Below are 17,480 nucleotides of genomic sequence, written 5' to 3'. Positions count from 1 at the left end.
AAGAGACAGACAAGAGACAGACAAGAGACAGACAAGAGACGGACAAGAGACAGACAAGAGACGGACAAGAGACAGACAAGGGACAGACAAGAGACAGACAAGAGACAGACAAGAGACAGACAAGAGACAGACAAGAGACAGACAAGGAACAGACAAGAGACAGACAAGAGACAGACAAGAGACAGACAAGAGACAGACAAGAGACAGACAAGAGACAGACAAGAGACAGGCAAGAGACAGACAAGAGACAGACAAGAGACAGACAAGAGACAGACAAGAGACAGACAAGAGACAGACAAGAGACAGACAAGAGACAGACAAGAGACAGACAAGAGACAGACAAGAGACAGACAAGAGACAGACAAGAGACAGACAAGAGACAGACAAGAGATAGACAAGAGACAGACAAGAGACAGACAAGAGACAGACAAGAGACAGACAAGAGACGGACAAGAGACAGACAAGAGACAGACAAGAGACGGACAAGAGACAGACAAGAGACAGGCAAGAGACAGACAAGAGACAGACAAGAGACAGACAAGAGACAGACAAGAGACAGACAAGAGACAGACAAGAGAAAGACAAGAGACAGACAAGAGAAAGACAAGAGACAGGCAAGAGACAGACAAGAGACAGGCAAGAGAAAGACAAGAGACAGGCAAGAGACAGACAAGAGAAAGACAAGAGACAGACAAGAGAAAGACAAGAGACAGACAAGAGACAGACAAGAGACAGACAAGAGACAGACAAGAGACAGACAAGAGACAGACAAGAGACAGACAAGAGACAGACAAGAGACAGACAAGAGACAGACAAGAGACAGACAAGAGACAGACAAGAGACAGACAAGAGACAGACAAGAGACAGACAAGAGACAGACAAGAGACAGACAAGAGACAGACAAGAGACAGACAAGAGACAGACAAGAGACAGACAAGAGACAGTGTGGTGACTATATCTCCACAATATTTGTACTGTATTTTACTTTGTTAGTTTTTAAAATAATATAGTCTAAGGAGCTTTTGGATTTATTGTAGAAAATACTTTTTATGTATTGAAATAAAATTAGTAGTTTTGTTTGAAATTGTTAAGATTGAAACACGAAGTTCGGAGAATATTCTTTTAATTTAAATTGTGGCAGTCCTACAATTTGGTGACCCCGAAATTAAGAATTTTCCAACCTTTTAAGATGTCAACAGAAAACAATCCAGCAAATAGCGATATGCCTCCCTCTAATGATATTGGAATTGAATCGGCAAGAATCGCGAAACTTCCACCTTTTTGGAAAGAAGAACCAGCTATATGGTTTTTGCAAGTTGAAGCAACATTTCGTTTATATAGGATTACCCAAGACTCAACCAAATATGAATACCTAGTGGCAAATTTGGATCCATCGGTACTGTTTTTAGTGAAAGATATACTAATGGACACTGCAAATAACAATAAGTATGCAACCATGAAAAAACGTTTAATAGATTCCTTCGCTGAATCGGCAGAAAATCAAATCAAACGTGTTTTAAGCGGTCTAGAATTGGGAGATCAGAAACCGTCACATTGCCTACAGCGTTTAAAATCTTTGTCAGCTGGCAAAATTTCTGATGAAGTTTTAAAGACTTTATTTATTGAGCGTTTGCCAGAGAAAGTCCGAAGCATATTAGCAGTGTGCGATTCTCAAGAAATAGACCATTTGGGAATTCGAGCTGATAGAATCATGGAAACACTCTCGACTTCTACGACATGCTTCGTGTCAGAGGTTCAACCGGATGTTGCAGCAAGCAATTTGTCAACAAAAATAGATGATCTCATTGGTCGAATTGATGCTTTGGAAAACCGTTCCAGACAAAAAAACACGTTCTTATTCAAAACCGCGTACGCAATCAAATAATAAAAACAAGTGCTGGTACCATCTTCGTTTTGGGGAAAACGCTCGCAAATGTATTCCTCCATGCAGCTTCAGTATAACAAAAAAACTAATTCCTCCATCGACGCCAATCTCGGCTGAAAGTGTCGATGGTGCATGCTCTGGCCGCCTTTTTATAACCGATAAGAAATCAAAAATACAATTTTTAGTCGACACTGGTGCAGAAATATCGGTTTATCCTAGCAAAAATCGCAAAAATCCCCAAAAACTATCACTTTATGCTCACTTTATGCTGCAAACGGAACTGAAATCAAAACGTTTGGCTCAATAAACCTTTCATTAGATTTGGGTTTACGCAGATCTTTCTCTTGGAGCTTTATACTAGCTGATGTTTCTCGTCCTATAATTGGAGCTGATTTCCTTCGTCAATTTCATCTTTTGCCAGATCTCAACAACCGCAAACTGGTGGATGGTCAAACACTGCTCGCAGTAAGTGGATCGTTATGTAAAGAAGGCTCTATAGGTATAAAAATGGTTTCTGGAGATACTAGTTTTCATCAGCTTCTTCGAGAATATCCTGAAATAATAATGCATAACGAAAATTTTTCTTCTGAGCACGGCATTTATCATCACATTGTAACACATGGTCCACCGGTTTCCTGCAGAAGTAGACGTCTAGATCTTGAAAAACTTAAAGCAGCTAAAGAAGAGTTCCAGTATATGCTGAACAAAGGAATCATACAACCTTCCAGAAGCAACTGGGCAAATCCTCTGCATATGGTCAAAAAGCCTAATGGCGAATGGAGACCATGTGGAGATTACAGAGCTCTCAATACAATTACGGTTCCAGATAAGTATCCCGTACCTTATTTAACCGACTTTCAGATGCATCTTAACGGAGTAAGAATATTTTCAAAATTGGATTTAATGAAAGCGTTCTACCAAATCCCTGTCCATCCACACGATATTCCGAAAACGGCAGTTATAACTCCTTTTGGCTTATTTGAATTCTTGAGAATGCCATTTGGATTATGCAATGCTGCCCAGACTTTCCAACGTTTCATTGATGAGGTATGTAGAGGCCTGCATTTTGTTTTTGTGTACATAGATGACGTTTGTGTTTTTTCAAAATCTGAGGAAGAGCATTTGGAACATTTGAAAATATTATTTGAACGTTTCAAGAAATACGGAATTTTTATAAATCCCTCAAAATGTGTATTTGGCCAAACTGAAATAGATTTTCTTGGTCATCATGTCACTCCCGATGGCATTAAACCTCTTACAGAAAAAGTGGATGTTATTAAGTCATTTCCCTTGCCCAAAACAATCAAGGAACTCCGACGTTTTTTGGCTATGCTAAATTTTTATCGCAAATTTCTTCCTCATGGCGCTCAGCTACAATCTGTTCTAAACGATTTATTAAAAGGCCAGACAAAGAAAAATGATACACGCGAAATTGATTGGTCTGATGAGTTGAAGCAAGCGTTTATTAAATGCAGAGAAAGTTTATCTAATGCCTCGTTCCTTACACATCCCATTCCAAATGTTTCATTAGTGCTAAAAGTTGATGCTTCAAACCATGCGATTGGAGCTGTTTTGGAGCAATATGTAGATGGATCGTGGCAACCACTTGGATTTTTCTCTAAAAAACTAACGCCTACACAAATGAAATATAGTACCTATGATCGTGAGCTTTTAGCAATTTTCAAAAGCGTGCAACATTTCCGCTATCTATTGGAGGCAAGAAAATTCATCGTTTTAACTGACCATAAGCCTCTTACATTCGCTTTCAAACAAAAGCTGGAGAAAGCATCTCCTTGGCAGAGAAATCATTTGGATTTTATAGCACAATTTTCTACTGACATAAGGTACATTCCTGGTTCTCAAAACGTAACTGCAGATGCTTTATCACGAATCGAAGCCATCAAAATACGGCCATTGGACTATGAAAAACTTTCGAAGGTTCAAGATGAAGATCCAGAACTAAAAGAAATTATCCGCGAAAACGACAACATAATTTCAGTAAATATACCAAACACGGATATAAGAATATGGTGTGATGTATCAAAAGGCGTTTCCCGTCCAATTCTTCCAAAGGAGTTTGGCAAACAGGTATTTCATAACCTTCATAGTCTCTCACATCCTGGAATACGAGCAACTCGTAAGCTTATAACAAAGAAATTTTATTGGACTTCAATGAACAAAGATATTAATGAATGGACTCGAAGTTGTTTGGAATGCCAGCGTTGCAAAGTAAACAAACATACAAAAAGTGAATTTGGTAAGTTTCCACCGACTACTTCGCGTTTTGCTGTGGTACATATGGATATTGTCGGACCTTTGCCTCCATCCGAAGATTACGTGTATCTACTAACTTGCTTGGATCGTTTCAGTCGGTGGCCAGAGGCGATTCCTTTGAAAGATATTAAAACTGAAACCGTTTTCAATGCTTTTTACAATAACTGGATTTGTCGATATGGACTTCCAAATGCTATTACCACTGATAGAGGTAGCCAATTTACTTCCCACATGTTTAAGGAAATAACAAGTAAATTAGGCATAAAACATAACTTTACGACGTCCTTTCATCCACAATCAAACGGTCTCGTCGAGCGTTTCCACAGAGTTTTAAAAACAGGATTAACATGTGCTGAAAACATTCAATGGACTAAGACTCTCAACACTGTTCTCTTAGGAATCAGATCTGTTACGAAGGAAGACATTGGAGCATGTCCAGCAGAAATATTATACGGTGAACCTATACAACTTCCTGGGGATTTCTTCAAATTAGATTCCAATGTGGATCCTACAAGCCAACTTTATAACATTAAAACTGCTATTAGAAATATGCTATCGACGGAACCAAAACATCACAACAAACCTGTTATTTTTATAAACAAGAATTTAGAGAGTTGTTCTCATGTTTGGATTAGACAAGATGGTAACAAGAGACCATTGCAACCTAAGTATAAAGGGCCTTACCTTATTCTAGATCGACGCAAAAAGGTTTTTACTTTGCTGATTGATGGAAAGCATCAAAATATATCGATAGATCGACTTAAGCCCGCATTCATATTGAATGATGAACCTGACTCAACACCAGCAGCAGAAGTACCTACACATAATCCTGCAGTTAGAAGAACGCGCTATGGAAGAGTTATCATTATCCCAGAACGCATCTAGCGTTCTTCCGCGGGGGAGTACTGTGGTGACTATATCTCCACAATATTTGTACTGTATTTTACTTTGTTAGTTTTTAAAATAATATAGTCTAAGGAGCTTTTGGATTTATTGTAGAAAATACTTTTTATGTATTGAAATAAAATTAGTAGTTTTGTTTGAAATTGTTAAGATTGAAACACGAAGTTCGGAGAATATTCTTTTAATTTAAATTGTGGCAGTCCTACAACAGACAAGACAGACAAGACAGACAAGAGACAGACAAGAGACAGACAAGAGACAGACAAGAGACAGACAAGAGACAGACAAGAGACAGACAAGAGACAGACAAGAGACAGACAAGAGACAGACAAGAGACAGACAAGAGACAGACAAGAGACAGACAAGAGACAGACAAGAGACAGACAAGAGGCAGACAAGAGACAGACAAGAGACAGACAAGAGACAGACAAGAGACAGACAAGAGACAGACAAGAGACAGACAAGAGACAGACAAGAGACAGACAAGAGACAGACAAGAGACAGACAAGAGACAGACAAGAGACAGACAAGAGACAGACAAGAGACAGACAAGAGACAGACAAGAGACAGACAAGAGACAGACAAGAGACAGACAAGAGACAGACAAGAGACAGACAAGAGACAGACAAGAGACAGACAAGAGATAGACAAGACAGACAAGAGACAGACAAGACAGATCATAAGAATATGGGCTCAAAAGATATTTGGGGCCAAGTGGGGCCGACGGGAAACCCCCCAAATATTGAGTTGCCCAAAAAGTAATTTCAGATTTTTTAAAAGAAAGTAAATGCATTTTTAATAAAACTTAGAATGAACTTTAATCAAATATACATTTTTACACTTTTTTTCTAAAGCAAGCTAAAAGTAGCAGCTGATAACTGACAGAAGAAAGAATGCAATTACAGAGTCACAAGCTGTGAAAAAATTTGTCAACGCCGACTATATGAAAAATCCGCAATTACTTTTTGGGCAACCCAATAGATATATTAGTTTTCGCGAGGAGATACGACTATCGCAGTTAATTTTGGTACCCCTCCTTACCCTAATTTTGAAAAATGACATATCTCGGAGATGGGTGGACCGATGTAAGCAAAATTTGGTTTCAACTCTTATCTTTTTCTCCCTACACATAAATATCAATTTGTATTTTCTTGTTGGTTTGTATGTTTGTCTGTTCCGTATAGACTTAAAAACGGCTGAACCGATTTTCTTGAAATTTTCACAGATGGTGCATAATGATCCCGTGGTGAAAATAGGGTACTACATTTTTCAATATCTGAAGGGGGGGGCGGACCCTCCCCCTTACCCTAATTTTCAGAAACGCCAAATCTCGGAGATGGGTGGTGTTATTTAAGCGAAATTTTGTGTGCTCTCATATAGGATGGGGTAACTAGGGGGGCGCCCCACCCCAAAACCTACCAAACATATATATACACCAATCACGACATTATGGGTATTTAGGATAAGACAACGTATCTGATATCCAATTGTCGGATCAAGTGTTTGGGGGATCACCCCAACCCCCAAAACACCCTAAATCGGATATAGTTACTGATCATGACAATATGGGACTCAAATGAAAGGTATTTGCGAGTAGAATACGAATCTGATATCCAAATTTGGGACAACATTTCTGGGGGTCCATTCCTACCCAAAACACCCCCCAAACAGGACTTATTTACTAACCATGGGAATATGGGGCTTAAATAAAAGGTATTTCAATATAGAATACGAATCTGATATCCAAACATGGGACTAAGTGTTTGGGGGGGCGCCTCTCACCAAAAACATCCCCCAAAGGGGACAATTTTACGACCATGGCAAAATGGGGCTCAAATGAAAGGTCTTTGGAAATAAAGCACGAATCTGATATCAGTGTTCGGGAAAAGTGTTTATGGGGCCACCCCACCCCCACAACACCACCCAAATTGAAAGTATTTTCTGACTAATGCAATATGAGGCTCAAATAAGAGGGTTTTTAAAGTGAAACACGAATCCGATATATATTTTTCAGGCCAACTCACTGAGTGGCCGCCCCAAAAAACCCCCAAGCCGGTCATGTTTGCCGACTATGCAAATATGGGGCTCAAATTAAAGGTATGTGGGAGTAGACAACGTATCTGATATCAACATTAGGGGCCAACTGTCTAGCGGACGTCCCACCACCATAACAACCCCCCATTGGATGTATTTGCTCACCAAGATTTGGGTCCTAAAGAGAGTGGAGCTAAAAATTTATAGTTTTTCGGGCCAATACCCTAAACCAGACTCACTGCACCAAATTTCAACGAAATCCGGTAATAAATGTGGCGTTTGTGGGCCTTGGACCTTAAATCGGGAGATCGGTATATATGGGGGCCATATCAAGACATTGTCTGATCTAGACCATATTCGTTACGGATGTTGAGGGTCCTAACAAATTTTAGCGAAGTCGGATAATAAACGCGACTTCTATGGGTCTTAGACCTCAAATCGGGAGATCGGTCTATATGGGTGTTATTTCAAGATATATGATGATGCAGCCCATTTTTGAACTTAATCCATGGTAAAAAAATGCACTGTGTGAAGTTTCAGCTCAATAGCTTAATTTTTAAAGACTATAGCGTGATTACTACAGACAGACGGACGGACATGGCTGGAACGTCTTAGAGCATTATAACGATCACGTATATATTTACTTTGTAGGGTCGGTAGTGGATATTTCGATATGTTACAAGCGGATTGGCAAATTTAATATACCCCCATCCTTCGGTGTCGGGTATAAAACATTGGAAAAACATGTTTTAATTATTGCAAATTCAATGTTGGCTTTATAGTGAAAATCAATCAATTATAAAAACATTAATCAACATATTCGGTGTTTATTTAATGACAGCCCTTGCCCACATGACAAATTTTAAATTGAAAAACAAAAGGGCTTTAGGGATCTGCGGATTTATTTATCTGAATGGCACATTGGTGAATTGCATTATGCATTTGTGGATTTTCATTTCAAGTCAGAAAGATAAAAAAAAAATTAAAAAAATTTAATTTGTTTATTGGTTGAAAGAATTAATTTAAAAAACAATATTCCCATTTGAATAGAAAATGGGAGAGCGGGGATGTGTGTGGGGAGTTGGAACAACAATAGGATTGGAAGGTCAATGTTAAAGGAGACTGAGTTTGGTATTGAACTTTTTTTATTTGGACATAATTTAAAAATCCATTTGGCTGAAATTTGTATTACCCAACCTCATTAACAGCAATCTTGGTCATTGTCTGCTATGTACTAACAAGCTTGGAAGAAAATTTGGTAACTTCTGGATCTAATAAAGTTGAGAGTCCTACCTAAATACTACTTCAATCTGTAAGGTTCGCATAGTATGGATATTAGGGTGGAGCGATTGCTAGGGAAGGAAACATCTTAATGGTCCCTTCGAGTTTCTTCGATTCTTAGGATTGCACTGAGTAAGAAAGTCCACTAGACCATACGTCTACGGTGAAAATCGAGCCTCCATATTTTGACTTGCAGTTTTTTCTTAGACTTTTCTCACGTTTTTTCGATATTTTGGCCTATAACAGCCAAGCAGTGGAGATGTTCGATCCAATGATAAAACAAAAATTATAGCCAAAATAATTGTTAAGAGTTCCCTAGTACAGAGCAAAAGCATTGGAACCCCATTTTTTGATAATTTGGTCCATGACAGCCAAACTATTGTAGCCAAGACAATAGTTAAGAACTTTCTAGTACATGGCAAATGCTTTGGAATTCTCCTTCAGGTAGTTTTGGCCTCTTGAAAATGAACATTTTTTGTGAAAATATTGATAAACTACTATGAACAACTGAAAATGGAAATTTATTAATGTTTTCACGAATAATTTGCACTTTCAAAAGGCTAAAAATGCCTGAAGTAGAGTTCCAATGCTTTTGCCATGTACTAGAGAGTTTTTAACTATTGTCTTGGCTACATTTTTTGTCTTAGTATTGAATCGAAAATCTCAATGGTTTGGCAGGTATAGGCCAAATTATCAAAAACAAGTGAAAAGGCGTAAAGTTCGGCTGGGCCGATCTTTGGATTCCCACCACTTCGGGTATATATGTAAACCACCTTTCGTCATAATCCGCTGAAAAATGCATCATTTATGTCCCCATAGCAGCTATATCGAACTATGGTCCGATTTGGACCAAATTCGGCAAGGATATTGAGTACCCTAATAAGTACAAGTCATTGATCAATTTTGTAGAACAAAATATTGGTCTTTTTGGTAGCCATATCTAAGTATGGACCGATCTGAACCAAATACGACACGGATGTCGAAAAGCCTAATATAAGTTGCTGTGTCAAATTTGAGCGAAATCGGATTAAAAATGTGCCTTATATGGGGCCAAGACTATAAGTTGAGAGATCGGTGTATATGGCAGCTATATCCAAATCTGAACCGATTTGGGCCAAATTGAAGAAGGATGATGAAGGGTCTAACACAACTCACTGTCCCAAATTTTGGAAAAATCGGACCATAAATGCGATTTTTATGTACCCAAGACCTTAAATCGAAAGATCGGTCTATATGGCAGCTATATCCAAATCTGAACCGGTTTGGGCCAAATTGAATAACGATGACGATGGGCCTAATTTCACTGTACCAAATTATGGCAAATTCAGACAATAAATGCTCCTTTTATGGTCCCAATACCTTAAAACGAGAGATCGGTCTATATGGCAGCTATATCCAAATCTGAACCGATTTGGGCCAAATTGAAGAAGAATGGCGATGGGCCTAACACAACTCACTGCACCAAATTTTGGCAAAATCAGGCAATAAATGCGCCTTTTATGGGCCCAAGACCCCAAATCGAGAGATCGGTCTATATGGCAGCTATATCCAAATCTGGACCGATTTGGGGCAAGTTTCAGAATGATATTGAGGGGTCTAACGCAACTCATTGTCCCAAATTTCAGCAAAATCGGATAATAAATGCGGCTTTTATGGGCCTAAGACCCTAAATCGGCGGATCGGTCTATATCACAGCTATATTCTAATCTGAACCGATCTGGGCCAAATTTAAGAGGAATGTCAAGGGGCTAACACAACTCACTGTCCCAAATTTCGGCAAAATCGGACGATAAATGCGCCTTTTATGTGCCCAAGACCTTAAATCGGGAGATCGGTCTATATGGCAGCTATATCCAAATCTGAACCGATTTGGGCCATATTGTAAAAAGATGTCGATGGGCCTAACTATGTCAAAAGGGCTTAACTTAACTCACTGTACCAAATTTTTGGCAAAATCAGACAATAAATGCGCCTTTTACGGGCCCAAGACCCTAAATCGAGAGATCGGTCTATATGGCAGCTATATCCAAATCTAGACCGATCTAGGTCAAATTGCAGAATGATATTTAGGGGTCTAACACAACTCACTGTCCCAAATTTAAGCAAAATCGGATAATAAATGCGGCTTTTATGGGCCTAAGACCCTAAATCGGTGGATCGGTCTATATGACAGCTATATTCTAATCTGAACCGATTTGGACCAAATTGAAGAATAATGACCATGGGCCTAACACAACTCACTGTACCAAATTTTGGCAAAATCAGACAATAAATGCGCCTTTTATGGGCCCAAGACCCTAAATCGAGAGATCGGTCTATATGGCAGCTATATCCAAATCTAGACCAATCTGGGTCAAATTGCAGAATGATATTGAGGGCTCTAACACAACTCACTGTCCCAAATTTTGGCAAAATCGGATAATAAATGCGCCTTTTATGGGCCCAAGACCTTAAATCGAGAGATCGGTCTATATGACAGCTATATCCAAATCTGAACCGATTTGGGCCAAATTGAATAAGGATGACGATGGGTATAACACATTTCACTGCACCAAATTTTGGCAAATTCAGACAATAAATGCTCCCTTTATGGTCCCAAGTCCTTAAATCGAGAAATCGGTCTATATGGCAGCTATATACAAATCTGAACCGATTTGGACCAAATTGAAGAGGAATGTCGAAGGGCCCAACGCAACTCGCTGTTCCAAATTTCGGCGAAATCGGCCAATAAATGCGCCTTTTATGGGTCCAAGACCTTAAATCGAGAGATCGGTCTATATGACAGCTATATCCAAATCTGAACCGATCTGGGTCAAATTGCAGAATAATATTGAGGGGTCTAACACAATTCACTGTCTTAAATTTCAGCTAAATCGGATAATAAATACGGCTTTTATGGGCCTAAGACCTTAAATCGGCGGATCGGTCTATATGGCAGCTATATCCAAATCTGAACCGATTTAGGCCAAATTGAAGAAGAATGACGATGTGCCTAACACAACTCACTGTCCCAAATTTTGGCAAAATCGGACCTTAAATGCGCCTTTTGTAGGCCCAAGACCTTCAATCGAGAGATCGGTCTATATGGCAGCTATATCCAAATCTGGACCGATTTGAGCCAAATTGAATAAGGATGACGATGGGCCTAACACAACTCACTGTACCAAGTTTTGGCAAATTCAGACAATAGATGCGCCTTTTATGGGCCCAAGACCCTAAATCGAGAGATCGGTCTATATGGCAGCTATATCTAAATCTAGACCGATCTGGGTCAAATTGCAGAATGATATTGAGGGGTCTAACACAACTCTCTGTTCCAAATTTCAGCAAAATCGGATAATAAATGCGGCTTTTATGGGCCTTAGACCCTAAATCGGCGGATCGATCTATATTGGGGCTATATCCAAATCTAGACCGATCTGAGCCAAATTGAAGAGGAATGTCGAAGGGCCTAACACAACTCACTGTCCCAAATTTCAGCAAAATCGAATAATAAATGTGGCTTTTATGGGCCTAAGACCCTAAATCGGCGGATCGATCTATATGGGGGCTATATCAAGATATAGTTCGATATAGCCCATCTTCAACTTAACCTGCTTATGGACAAAAAGAGAATCTGTGCAAAGTTTCAGCTCAATATCTCTGTTTTTAAAGACTGTAGCGTGATTTCAACTGACAGACGGACGGACATGGCTAGATCGTCTAGCCCCCCTTTGGATGGGGATATACTAATTTCGTCATTCTCTTTGTAACAACTCGAAATATGCATCTGAGACCCCATAAAGTACATATATTTTCGATCGTCACGTCATGTTAAGTCGATCTAGCCATGTACGTCCGTCTGTTTGTCGAAATTACGTTAACTTTCGAAGGAGTAAAGTTAGCCGCTTGAAATTTTTCACAAATACTTTTTATTAGTGTAGGTCGGTTGGGATTGTAAATGGGCCAATCGGTAGAACTCGACGAATGCGATCCATGGTGGAGGTATATAAGATTGGGTCCGGCCGAACTTAGCACGCTCTTACTTGTTTTCAAAAAGTTTTACCACCTCCTTTACACATAATAATCGTAAAAATTCATATGTCACACCTTCCTCGAGTCTGCTATCAAAAAAGAAAAAATTCTTTACAATTCAGTTGCAGTTATAACTGGAGTATCACTTCACAAGAACTGGGTCAATGAACACTTCTTGGGATAATGAAGGCCAAAGAGATTTTATGGCCACTAAACCAACTTTATGCGCATCTTGAGAAAATTAAACAAAAGCAAGGCAGTGCTAAAGAAAAGGAAAAAAAAAACAAGTCTGCTTAATGGTGGAATCCCTACAATAAAACAAGGATTATGCAGCCACAATCCGCGAACCCAAAAAACCCACACACACACACACACACACACATACAGAGGCACACAGTAGTGTCCTAAAACGCATTTCATCCCCCAAAAAGCTAAGCTAAGCCATTTGGCTTTGGAAATGTGAAGTTCGGTGTTAGCGTTAGGACATTAAAAAAAGAATTTCATGCATTTTTAAAAGACCCTCTTGCCAGAGTCCTGCTTGATAACTACCAATAACCGAAAAAAAAAAATTCTCAGCGCATTAAAACTTTATCTGGTTTAAAATTTGAGAGCAATTAAGAATTAAGGACAATGGCGATGATATCCATGGCAATGATGTGAAAGGAAAGCAAAAGAAAAACAATGGATGCTTCATTTTCTGGCTAACTAGTCAAGTCCTCTATGGCTTTTCCTTCCCTGAATTTTTCGTGCATATCCTTTTCAGTTTGCCCAAATCTACTCTTGCATCTGCTACTAATGGCAATGAATAATTTGTTAAGCAATATCGTATCGAAGCAAAAGAACGCGCACTTTGCAAATAAAAGCCAAAGGTCATCATTGAAATGAAGAACTTCAAAAAGAGAAATTTGAATATCCAAATTGTTGGGGGGAATACTCAAGAAAACCATTTTTATATTTGTATATAGACCTTACCCGTTTTTGTTTACCTACTCCCCATTATCTACGCTTCCTATTTTTCATTCGGCATGCGTAAGAAAAACCTTTAAAAAGGGTATACAATGTGTGAGATGAAATAGAATGTTAATGCGTACGTAATATACCGGTAAATATAAAGAGATTTATTTACACCATAAAATATCTCATGACCGAAATTCCAACCTTTGGCAAAGCAAAGGAAACTTTAATACAGTGGTTATTCACTCAAATGTTTGTACAAATGAAATTTTAATTTTCATTATCTAAAAAAAAATGAGCTCATTACGATTCCATTTCCCGAAATTGGGTAATTTTAAGCTTGCATACTTTTAGGGTTTTGTGTGTTTTTGGTTTGCCTGCCTACAACTAGGCAACAAAATATGGCTCTCTGTTTTCTGGATGTAACAAAACAAGTAGCGATACAAATGCCATTGATTTAAAAGTAAATGAGTTGAAATTTATTTTACTAGCAGAAAATGTATGGTTTATACTAACAACAACAAAAGTGAAATAAAATGTTGGTTTTGCTTCGCCTAATAGTATGCACTAAAATTTGTTCTTATCTTATTGGGTTGGCCAAAAAGTAATTGCGGATTTTTAAAAAGAAAGTAAATGCATTTTTAATAAAACTTAGAATGAACTTTAATCAAATATACTCTCTCTCTCTCTCTGTATACTCTCTGTATTCTCGATGTAACAAAACAAGAAGTGATACAAATGCCATTGATTTGAAAGTAAATGTGTTGAAATTTATTTTACTAGCAGAAAATGTATGGTTTATACTAACAACAACAAAAGTGAGATAAAATGTTAGGTTTGCTTCGCCTTCGCCTAATAGTATGCATCAAAATTTTTTCATAAAATTCATTTGGGTTTGTATGTATGTTTGTTTGTTTGTTCCGTATAGACTCAAAAACTGCTGAACCGATTTCTTTGAAATTTTCACAGATTGTTTAGGTTGGTCTACAAGGAAACATAGGCTATACAAATTTTTGATATCGGGAGGGGGGCGGATCCTCCCCCTTACCCCAAAAGTACTACCCAAAAATAAAAGTGAACCGATCGGGACAATATGGGATTCTAATGAAAGCTACTCAAGAATAGCGTATGAATTTCATAAGAAAAGTTGGGTCCAAGTACCTGGGGGGCCGCCCCAGCCCCAAACCCCTTAAAATAGGTTTATTTGACGATAATGACAATATGGGACTCAAATGAAAGATATTCAGGAATAGATTACGAATATGGTCAGGAAGTAGCAATAGGCTCTATAATTTATTGATAACGGAAGGGGGCGGACCCTCCACCGTTACCCCAAAAACACCACCCAAAATCAAAAGTAAACCGATTAGGACAATATGGGTATCAAATGAAAAGTATGCGGGAGTAGATAACGAATCAAGTATAGGAGGTCACTCCACCCCCACAAAAACGCCCAAAATGGGCACATTAGCCAATCACGGATATATGGGACTCGGTTTGTTTGTTCCGTATAGACTGAAAAACGGCAGAACCGATTTTCTTGAAATTTTCGCATATTGTGTTGGTTGGTCTGGAACGAAACATAGGCTAAATAATTTTTCGGCATCGGAAGGGGAACGGACCCTCCCCCTAATGCCAAAAACACAACCCAAAACCAAAAGTGGACCTATTGGGACAATATAGGTATCAAATGAAAGGTATTGGAGAGTAGAATACGAATATGGTTTTTAAACCCCAAAACTTCCCTCAAACAGACATTTTGGACGTTCATTTCAATATGGGGCTCAAATGAAATGGTATTCCGGAGTAGATTTCGAATCTGGCATACAAAATCAGATCGAAGTATAGGGGGTCACGCCACCCCTCAAAAAAGCCATTAGACGCATTATGACTATATGATACTTGGCTGAACCGATTTTCTTAAAATTTTCATAGATTGTTTATGTTTGTCTGGAAGGAAACGTAGGCTGTATATAGTGGAGGCGGACCCTCCCCCGAACCCCAAAAACGCCACCCATATCCGAAAGTGGTGCGATGGGCACAATAAGGATATCAAATGAAAGGTATTGGAGACCAGAATTCGAATATGGTATTAAAATTTGGGTCCAAGTACCCAAAGGGCTCCACCCCAACTCCAAAACTTCTCTAAACAGATATATTCGAAGCTCATGTCAATGTGGGACTCAAATGAAAAGTATTAGGCAGTAGATTACAAATATGGCATAAAACATTAGGTCCATGGGCGAGGTAGGCGACCTCATTGCCCACCCGCAAATACCCCCCAATGGGCATATTAGCCTTATTGCCCACCCGCAAATACCCCCCAATGGGCATATTAGCCGACCATGGCTATATGGGATTCAAATGAAAGGTATTAGGGAGTAGATTACAAATATGACATTAAAATTTGCATTCAAGCCTAGGTGACGTTTTCCTCCTCAAGATACGTCAAATTGGTTATTTGACCCATTATGAAAATATGGGACTCAAATGAAAAGTATTTGAGAGTAGAAAACGAATTTGATAACCAATTTTTGAGCCAAGTGTTTTGGGGTACACCCTAAAGCAAACCCTAAACTGAACTTCATTTCCGTTGGGAATCGAGAACGAATTTGATATCTATATTTGAGTCGAAATATCTAAGGAATCATCCCTCCCCTAATGAGAACATGACCACCAGGAACTGAGAAGGGGCAAAATCTCACACATTAATGAGTGCTTTCCGATTCATGTTTAAACTCAATGATAAGGGAACTTTTTTTTTTAGCCCAGTTCGAACGGCGTCCCACAGTGCGACACTTCTGTGGGGAAATTTTTTATATTACCATGCATGGCACTGTACCTCGCAAATGTCGCCAATATTAAGAGGGGATAAACACTGCTTTGTTCGATGTTCTCGCCAGGATTCAAACGCGTTCAGCGTCATAGACTACAATGGCACTCAATTCGATATCCGCATTCAAGGCGAAGTGTACCCACCCTAAAAAGATATTAGAGAGTTAAAGAGGGTGCAGCGGGGCGGGCCCGGTTCGGCTAGTTATTAATATTTTTTAATTTTCTAAATGATCGTTGAGACTATAACTGCTAAAGCTTTAAGCTTAATAAATAAATTAATATTTAAATTATTTTATTAAATAAAATTCAAATATTTTCATAGATAACAACTATGAAAATCGAAAATTTTATGTGAAAATCAATACCAGCATTTCTCAACAAATGTTTTATAGACGCTTTAGACCTTTTGCAAAACAACAATTTATTACTTATCACATAATTATCTTTCAGATCAAATAGTGTCCACGGTCTATATATTCTGTAGCTACTTTTTATGGGAAAAAAAGGACAGTTTAATAGTGACATATGCACAAAAGTCATAAACGTAAATCGTTTTGGTTCGATAAAAAAAGGCCATAGGACAATAACAAAAGGTGGTGGCGATGAAAATCAAAGTGTTTATTAAACCAGTTTGACAGAGAAACCCTTTTAGGTCAATTACTACTCGCATGGTGGCTTTTATGAGGATAACAACAAATTTGTTGGATATTTTTTACTCAAAATATTGTAACCAACATTTGATTTTTAGGCACAACTAACCGCTGCTCCTTCTTTAACTCTCTTTTATCCTTTTAGGGTGGGGACACTGCGCCCTAAATGTGGATATCGAATATGTGCAACTGTAGCCTATGTCCAGTTATGACGCTGATGGCCTGCATTCGAATCCTGGCAAGAACATCGGACAAAATTTAAAGCGGTGGTTATCCTCTCTTAATGCTGGCGATATTTGCGAGTTACCATGCCATGCATAGTCATGTAAAAAATCTCCCCAAGGAGGTGTCACACTGCGGCACGCCATTCGGACTCGTTTTATTCTATCAAGCACCTTTCGTTTGAGCTCTATATTGTCGTGATTGGTCTAAAAACCTATTTGGGGAGTTTTAGACGGCCCCCGAGGCACCCGATCACAACAATGGAAGCCATGTTTGACTGTAATCAGAAATGAAGTTTAGTTTTGGGGGTGATTTAGAGAGTACCCCCAAACACTTGGCTCTAAAATTGGATATCAAAGTCGTTTTCTACTCTCAAATACCTTTCATTTGAGTTCCATATTGTCATAATGGGACAATCAACCTATTTG

General features: G+C 38.7%; 1 protein-coding gene across 1 annotated transcript; it reads left to right on the top strand.

Moving 5' to 3' along the window:
• The first annotated feature begins 1,189 nt into the window (after positions 1 to 1,189).
• Positions 1,190 to 2,192, top strand: LOC131998017 (uncharacterized). The gene is made up of 2 exons (XM_059369969.1): positions 1,190 to 1,869; positions 1,952 to 2,192. Exons 1-2 carry the CDS (start codon positions 1,190 to 1,192, stop codon positions 2,190 to 2,192), a joined length of 921 nt encoding a protein of 306 aa, XP_059225952.1.
• Positions 2,193 to 17,480: the final 15,288 nt, after the last annotated feature.

This window comes from Stomoxys calcitrans, chromosome 5, assembly GCF_963082655.1.
Source record: "Stomoxys calcitrans chromosome 5, idStoCalc2.1, whole genome shotgun sequence".
Lineage (NCBI taxonomy): Eukaryota > Metazoa > Arthropoda > Insecta > Diptera > Muscidae > Stomoxys > Stomoxys calcitrans.
The sequence above is the reverse complement of the archived record's forward strand: the minus strand, read 5'-3'. Positions and strand labels throughout refer to the sequence as shown.